Genomic DNA, 8,497 nt, shown 5'->3' on the forward strand with positions numbered 1-8,497 from the left:
CACCGCAGTCTGCCGTGCGGACGTACTAGGTACGTCCACAGCAGTGAAAGGGTTAATCGTGGAAGTGCTACGATTTTCATTGCTACACTTTAGTTTAAATTGAAGACAGTTATGTTATGTTACTCCACACCTTTTCATTATTACAACATTCACCGGACAGCTAATAATGTAATGGGGACAGAATAGCTTTCTCCATGCATATTGCAATAATTATATTAACTATAAAAAATACATAGTTATGTCAATATGGTAGTTACATACCTATATGAAGAGACAACTTATCAAATTTCGACATTATCATGCATGAAGAAAAACTCCAAAGTACTCATAGAAAATTAACATTGTATGAAATTCTCAATGGGAAACTTGCCTCTGGTTTTTACTGTACACTTATCTGAACGACAGCCATCATAAATTTTAAAAATCTTACAAAAAATATACACCTGAAATGATCACTCTTTGCTTGTTTTTCAATCCAATTCATAGTCACTCTGGAATCATATAAATTTTAAATAATAAATATTATTAGCTAATATTCCCCAGCTAAACATTCCCAAAAAAGATACATCACTTAAAAACAACCAACTAGCCACTTACAACAGGTACTCCAAAAATTATTATTTCCAGGGCAATGGTTTTCAATGGATATTATCTTTGTAAGATGGAATAATAAGCATTGCATAGAATAAATTGCAATTTCTTGGCTAAAAAAATTACCCAACAATATGCATGGAAAAAGTAAATAGGCAAAATTCTATTAATTACAATTTTAAAAGCTTTTATAAGCTTTTTTATTTTTTTATTTTATAAGCTTTTATAACAAGAGTTTTTTTACAGGATTACAACATGACAATGATATAAATTAAACAAATTTATTTACAATTTAAATATCAACATATAATCTGTTCGACCTAATCTTTCACAATGGGACAGATAATAGACAGATAAAGACAGACTTTTTGCCAAATCTCCTTTCATAAATAGGAAATCACCACTTGAATTGTAAGTTCATAGTTGCAGATGCATTTTAAATATCAGTTTCCAACAGTGAAAACAGATAATTAGATATATTAGAGGAGGAGACAAAATTGATAAATATAGTCCAAAACAAATTTTCTACACAAAGAGAATCTTTCAAAATCAATTTTCTGCTGAAGCACAGACATTTTGTGCATGCCTCAGATATTTCAAAAACTCTACATGAACATCGTAATACTTATCAATAATAACAAATATGGCAATATTTAAATTCACCAGATACATTCATTTCAATGGAACAAACAGTAACGTTACTTAACATCATATTTCACAAAGACTTTCTTTAATGCATACCTATAATACAGTTCAATGATGCATGAGCAAAGAGTAATTTTCGAAATTTTTATAGTTCTATAAAAATGAATAAGCAGTAACTAACACATCTACATTTGAATAGGATAATTACTGCCCAGAAAGATGAAAAATAGGTAAAATAAAAAAGGTGAAAAGGATAATGAAATTTTTGCATACATGAAAATGACCTGTTGAACAAAGGAGGCAGTGCAATAAACCACGTGGGTTATAGCACTGCCTCCTTTGTTCTTTTGTTAAATACAATTTAGGAAATTGAATTTAATTTGAAAGGAAATTTAATTTGAAGGAAAAGAACACTTCTTTGTAAGATTTAAAGATTCTTTTATAGTTAAATTATGATTTTAAAAATCACATCAATCTCAATTTGGCACCGCTGTCACAATAGATACTCAGCAATAAATTAGTATCAGATAAGGCCCTCTCTTATATATGTAATTTTATCAATGCAATTTGACTTTGGAATACATATCTCTAAAATGTTAAACACACAAATTATACTGTGATCCCAGATTTTTTTACATTAAGGAGATGAAAAATAGGTAAAATAAAAAAGGTGAAAAGGATAATGAAATTTTTGCATACATGAAAATGAATAAGCAGTAACTAACACATCTACATTTGAATAGGATAATTACTGCCCAGAAAGATGAAAAATAGGTAAAATAAAAAAGGTGAAAAGGATAATGAAATTTTTGCATACATGAAAATGACCATGAAAATGACATGGCCTCAGCATTTTTTTAGATCAATATTCACAACATACAAAAATATTAATTCCCTGTAAGCATTCATGAGCTTTAGGCATGTTTCTTTGCTAGCAACGGCAATCAAATCAACGCTCTAAGTGACTGCCGTATAGTGATGAATGCCAGGGTTTCGTTGGCAAATTCGCAGGAATGCACTTAAAAATTAGTAAAACAAAAGCCTAATATATGCATTTTCTGAAGGTAATTATTTTTTTCAGGTGCCCTCAATACTAACAGGTATGTTAAACCATGACAGATACTAAAAAAATAATTACAAAAGCTACATGAAGCAGAAAAAAGTAAAAGTGTAAAAAAACGTAGCTAATAGATTGGCCCGATGGCACTGTTTTAATGGATAAAAAGCATAGATGATTTCAGAATAAGACGTGGATCAATTTCATATCATAATTGAATCACACAAAGAATGCAAATATGCAAATATTTACAATCAATAGTTCGGTTACGCATTGTTTTGAGATAATGCTCATACCACTTGCCTGACTCCGATGAAAATTGTGCGTATGCACGCTAGGGAATCAATGCCCCTGCATCTTAAACTGGATTTTTACACATGTTTGATCATAGAGGCATAAATCAAGTGGACATTTTAATAATAACTGCCAAACATTAGGAATATTTTTCAACATAAATCAACATAAATATGTAAAAACCTTCATATGCTCAAAACAGTCACTAACACAATCACATCATGAGCTTAAGAATATACTTGAAATAAAACTTATGTTTGAAATTACATTTATGCTCACAAAATTTACTCCTGTGCTGCAATAGGCTAGTTTCCTTCATCAAAGAAAACGAAAGGCATTGATTGCAAATCGTTACCCACCATTAGTGTATTCATAATACACAAATTATTTGGTTTTTGAAATCCCAGTTTAGACAAATGTTAATGGTCAATTTTAACCTCATTTGATAAAAGCCAGATTGGCGCCCATGCGATTCCAGTCCACGTGACGTCACAGGGACCTAGTTTCTATAGGAGAAGATAGGAGTTATACATCGTCTGAGGCTACCAATGCATGCATGAGGCACAGAGCTCAGAGAAACGTGTCTTAATAATCACGTATTAAAACTGGATAAGGTCGGAAAGTTTTCTTCGTTTGATAAGGTATTAATAAACCTTTTTTAAGCCAAGCGCTACAAGCCAGCAAGGTACTCAGCTATCCGCTAGCATCCTGCGTCCTATCAGCGCTCAGAGCCTCGATCAAGATCACCTCACAAGGCGGGAGGGGGAACCAGAAATGCGTCGCACGGCCTTTTTCCCATCATTCCTACTTACGCGTCGCGTTTTCGCGCGTTTGAAATTTTTCACTTTTCATTTAATCGCGAAAAATAGATATCGTCATTTAAAAATGTAAAAGCGATAAATACGTACTCAAGGAGTAATAATCTTTCGATTTAGGCAATAAAATAATAATAGGAAGCCACCCTATTGATTTAGTGGCAGTGTGTTTATTTTCTGATCAAATCGAGTATTCCAGTGAAATCAGCAATATCAATTGAAATATATAAACATGAATTGATACCACCAATAAAACTGATATGACTAACTGCACCCTATAATAAGTTATTACGGAGGTGGAATTCTTTACAGATGATAATGTTCCTTCAAACATTCCTTTCACACCAAGAATTCCAACGAGGGGGTCTTGAAAGCTCGAGACCTGCTCGGCTTCACTTCATCTCCCTAACTTCATCTTTCACCATGCCATCGTTCCAATGGCGTGTGTTCATCGATCACATTCATGCATGACGACAATGATTTTAATGTATTTAGTGGCTGAGCAACATCTTCCTGCTGCCCCTGCCTGAAGACACAAGCGTGGATATTGTTTATTGCCCACGGAGGCCACCTCCATCTCATCGAGGCCACCTCATCTGCTGGGTGGCAGGCTCCGCATTTGCCACGACACCTTCCCACCACAGACTGACCATCCTGTGTGAGGAGAATCAAACACTTATTTCCATGTGCTTTTTACAAGTAGGCGTGCGAACCCTCCCCTATTTATATCTTTCACGGTTTATAAGTTTACTTTGTGGCACCTTACATCTGCTGGCAAATATCTTGGAACATAGTAAATTCCACATAATCATACTAGATAAACCTAAACCAGTTTCAGCCCTCACATATCATTCTCAAGATGAAACACCTCATGATAATGGCATATAATAAAAGACTATGGAATGACAGATTAATACAACATAGTAATAAAGTGTATAACCTCTTGAGAATGACATGCGACAGTTAAAACAAGGTTAGGTTTACGTAATAATGTTGTGTGGAACATACAAAGTTACAGAATATTTATTTAACCCCCAGAGCTTCTATTTTTTCTTAGTTCATCAATGACGTAAACACTTTTCATGGTAGTTGAATCTTTGCTTAGTTAAACGCGGTGAAATTAATATTAAGTGCAAAAGCACAAAATTCCCGGGTCCCACAAATGAAACCACAGATCTTTGGTTTTTCAGGCCACAGTGGCGACCCTGGATCATTGGGTTCCATAGCAAATTACCAAGGTTCATCGTACTAGTTGCTTCATTTGGGCCGTTGGGATCCATCAAAGATCAATGCAAGATGTCCAAAATTCAAAGGAATGTGGACTTCCAAGAAGCTACACCAATGGTGTAGTCCATTTCAGAGCTAACCCCACAATTCGTAGTTATCATTGAAGTTATCTACTGACTAAGTTTATATCAGTTCATTATCCAGCTTCTAAGAGGATCGTTATGTAAGACTTTAAAGAAAAGGTTAGTGAAGAGTTTGATCTGGAGTGTAGCTCTCTACGGTGCGGAAACGTGGACCCTAAGGAAAGAAGACGAGAGAAGATTGGAGGCAATCGAGATGTGGGTATGGAGAAGATGGGAGAGGGTGAAATGGACGGAGAGGAAAAGGAACGACCAAGTGCTGGATATGGTTGGCGAGGAGAGGCAGCTTTTAGATGAGATACGGAGGAGACAGAAGGTATGGATGGAGTTAGTGCTTATCGGGGAGGGGATGTTGAAAATGGTGCTAGAGGCTAGAATGTTAGGGAAACGAGGGAGGGGAAGGAGAAGAATAGGATTTTTAGATAGATTGAAAGAGAGTAGGCCTTACTGTGAGTTAAAGAAGGCAGTGCTGGAAGGAAAGGGAGGCTCCCAGATCACTTCTTGCGTACTCCATGGAAACCTACCTTAATCGGTAGAATACTATAATAATAATAATTCAAAATAAGGCAAACTCCCTTTCATTTTACCTAAACATATTCTTTGCTTCCTCCATCTCCCACATTTACACAGCATTCTCCCCTTCTCTAAAACTGTTTTCAACCACCCTTCCCTGCTTCAAAACTTTCACCATCCAAACCTTCTGTCCCCTCTATATTTCTTATGGAAGCTGCCTCTCCTCACCCACCATGACCAGCTCTTTGTCATTCCTCCTCCTCTCCGTCCACTTCAATTTCTCCATTCTTTTCCACACCCACATCTCAAAAGCCTCCAGCCTTCTCTCGTCCTCCTTCTTTAGCGTCCATGTTTCCAACTCGTAAAGCATTAGACTCCAAATCTCTCTCAAGACTACTCTCAGTTTCACATTGTAATCAATTATTTGTTTCCCCATTTTGCTTTTCTCCTTTCCCTTTTGCTTTTCTCCATGTCTCACTTTTCCACTTCCTTCTCTCCTCCATTCCTTCCATAATTTATCTGCTATCCAGGTTTTTATCCTTCTACCATATTTTAGCCAACTGGCTTCTTGGCAGCTTTTATTATTGATGGTTACTAGCCTTTCCCATAACTTTGACTCAATCACCTCTCAACAGCACTTTCCCATTCGTGAATGTCTCTTTTGCTAATGCAGTTCTCTTTCTGGTGTCCTCATGCAGTGTCTGTTGCCCGCTAATGCGCAGCTCAAATAGTTGAATTGCTCTACCTGCTCAAGTTTTTGCTCATCTCCCTTGTCCCAAGTCTTACATTCCTAGCTCGTGATCCTATTCAAAACTGCATAACTACATTCTTCTTACCTACCGTTTTCTGGAGATTCATTATCATGCCATATACCTCACAATGCTTGTCAAACACATCCACCATAGCCTACAGCCACTTGTTGACTGGATAATGAACTGATTTAAGCGTATCTACCATCATATTAACTCCAGCTTCCATCTCATCCCAGGCCTCTCTTACCATTTCATGAGTCTACACATTAAAAAGCAATGACGAGTCTTGCCTCGCCCCTTGGCCAATGTCTGCCCACCCTGATTCTCCATCCTCTACCCTCATTTCAATAGTCTGGGCCTTGTACAAACTATGAATGAATTGCCTATCCCTCCAATCTGCCACTAAATATTTTCATAAGGATTTCTTATACAATTTCCATACATTCCACAGCAATTATGTCCACTATATTTAATCTTCCTGGCTTTTTCCTGCTATTTTACATATCCTCCACATACTACCTACTTCCATTTACTCTGACCATGGGATGCTCAGATAAGATCCTTCCATATATTATGCCTTAACTTTTGACATGGCTTGCATTTCTTTGCCGTCTGATAATGACTTATGACTTTAACTTTGCCTCTTTCCTGCTGAAAATGTTTCCATTTCTCACACTGCCTTTTCCGTCAACTGCATAACTACTCTCAGTTTCACGTTGTAATCAATTATTTGTTTCCCCATTTTGCTTTTCTCCTTTCCCTTTTGCTTTTCTCCATGTCCACACTTTTCCACTTCCTTCTCTTCTCCATTCCTTCTATAATTTCTCTGCTATCCAGGTTTTTATCCTTCTACCATATTTTAGCCAACTGGCTTCTTGGCAGCTTTTATTATTGATGGTTAACTCTAATCCCATCCTTCCTCTACTTTCTGCCTTCATCTCCTGTGCCGCAATGTGAAATTGAAACTCTAACATCAAGTTGAGTAAACACAGTCTGAAATATGGCTTAGTGGTATAACTGGTATCATATCTCACCTGCAATTGGGATATCTAGGTTTGAATTCGATAATCCAAATGTTTTTGATGGCAAATTTCACCCTGGTCCTCCTTTTCCTATGACCCAAGGTTTGCTCTTAAAGTTCTCTTGATGCTCTCTTGATTCATCACCAAGGAGGAATGCTTTGACACCAAACCATTAAATAGTAGAATATTATCCCTTTAAGTGCCAGCCTATTTTGTCTGGTAAGCTCAAGAGTACATGGTCTTTTTTGGCAAATTTGCTAGTTTGAACTTAAACATTTATAGAGAGCCTAAAATGCATTTTTTGCGGTACATGTCGTGTTGAAGCATGACAAAGTACTACAAAATAGAGACAAAGGCACAAAAAATAAGAGGCTTGGGTGCAAAAAAAAACCAGCCCATAGATCAGTCCAACAGTGATGCAGCTAGGAATTAAGGGGTTTAGATGCCACTAATACCAGAGTGTGTGGGGTATGGAATACCCATCAGTATAAGTGGTAGGTGAGAGGTTAATAAATTGCTAAATTTTAAGAAAAATTGATCAAAATGGTGAGTTTTACGGCTTTCTGTGGGATATTTTATCAATCCTTTCACCATTCTATTAGTAATATCAATCCAATTAAGTATAATGGATTGAAACTTCTCTGAGGCCTGGGGGGGGATTTTATCCCTCAAACCCCCCCTCACTGTGCCACTGCAGCCAAATATACTCTTTGCACATATCCCCCAGGCTGATGGTTGGCACCATATGGGATGAAGAAAAGTTAAGAGCCATGCACTCACGTCTTTCCTGCTGACATGAACAGCTGCTCCTGATCCACGTCCTATACTGCTATGAACCCTGAGTCCGGTACCTTTGAGGTTGATGCTGAAACGACCTTGAGGATAGTCTAGGGAGCTGTAGGAATAAGCTACTCTTGTACCATGTATCTGCCTGGCAAAGGTCATATCTTCAGTTGGAAGTTAGAACATAGCATTGCATGAGGCACACACACACATACACACACATGCCTTATTGTAAAATTTTCTCTCAGGGATGGGTCTCTCAGAAAAAGCAATGGCGGCGAAATTACCCACGTAAGTGGTTCAACATATGAATATCGGACTTTGTTCTTGTGTGATCTGGCGCTCGGATATCGTGAAACAAAACGTGAATGCATGAAAAAGCCAACTGTTACATGAATAGCCCACTGCCTTGCGAAATTCAATCAACATGCCGAGGGTTAGAGTGCGAGAAAATTACAAGGCTTACCTTGAGCCTGACTCGCAAGATTCCAACAGCACACCAGTTCCTCGATGCTCTCGTTGAAGGAAAACAAATACCATTCATGCTAATGTGCAGTTCAAAGCTACAGTTGAAGACGGAGAAGTTTTCTCCGCTAATCCTGCGGACCTTAACATAACTTCTTCAATGCATAAATATCTGAGAACATTTTTACTTATC

The 8,497-nt window shown here is 37.3% G+C and overlaps 1 protein-coding gene across 1 annotated transcript; it reads right to left on the bottom strand.

The window, feature by feature from the left end:
- Positions 1-3,499: 3,499 nt before the first annotated feature.
- LOC124160648 (A disintegrin and metalloproteinase with thrombospondin motifs 20-like) lies at positions 3,500-8,274 on the bottom strand. The gene is made up of 2 exons (XM_046536565.1): positions 7,837-8,274; positions 3,500-4,056 (listed from the first exon to the last, which is right to left on the bottom strand). The coding sequence occupies exons 1-2, from the start codon at positions 7,999-8,001 to the stop codon at positions 3,814-3,816; spliced, it is 408 nt and encodes a 135-aa protein (XP_046392521.1). The 5' UTR covers positions 8,002-8,274; the 3' UTR covers positions 3,500-3,813.
- Between the last annotated feature and the right edge of the window lie 223 nt (positions 8,275-8,497).

This window comes from Ischnura elegans, chromosome 6 (assembly GCF_921293095.1).
Source record: "Ischnura elegans chromosome 6, ioIscEleg1.1, whole genome shotgun sequence".
NCBI lineage: Eukaryota > Metazoa > Arthropoda > Insecta > Odonata > Coenagrionidae > Ischnura > Ischnura elegans.

Bases quoted from the DNA above. Each gene is read 5' to 3' on its own strand.
- LOC124160648 (XM_046536565.1), bottom strand. From the start codon at position 8,001: ATGACCTTTGCCAGGCAGATACATGGTACAAGAGTAGCTTATTCCTAC. The intron at 4,057-7,836 runs GTGAGTGCATGG...CTCCTCACACAG, and splicing joins TTCATGTCAGCAGGAAAGAC to GATGGTCAGTCTGTGGTGGG.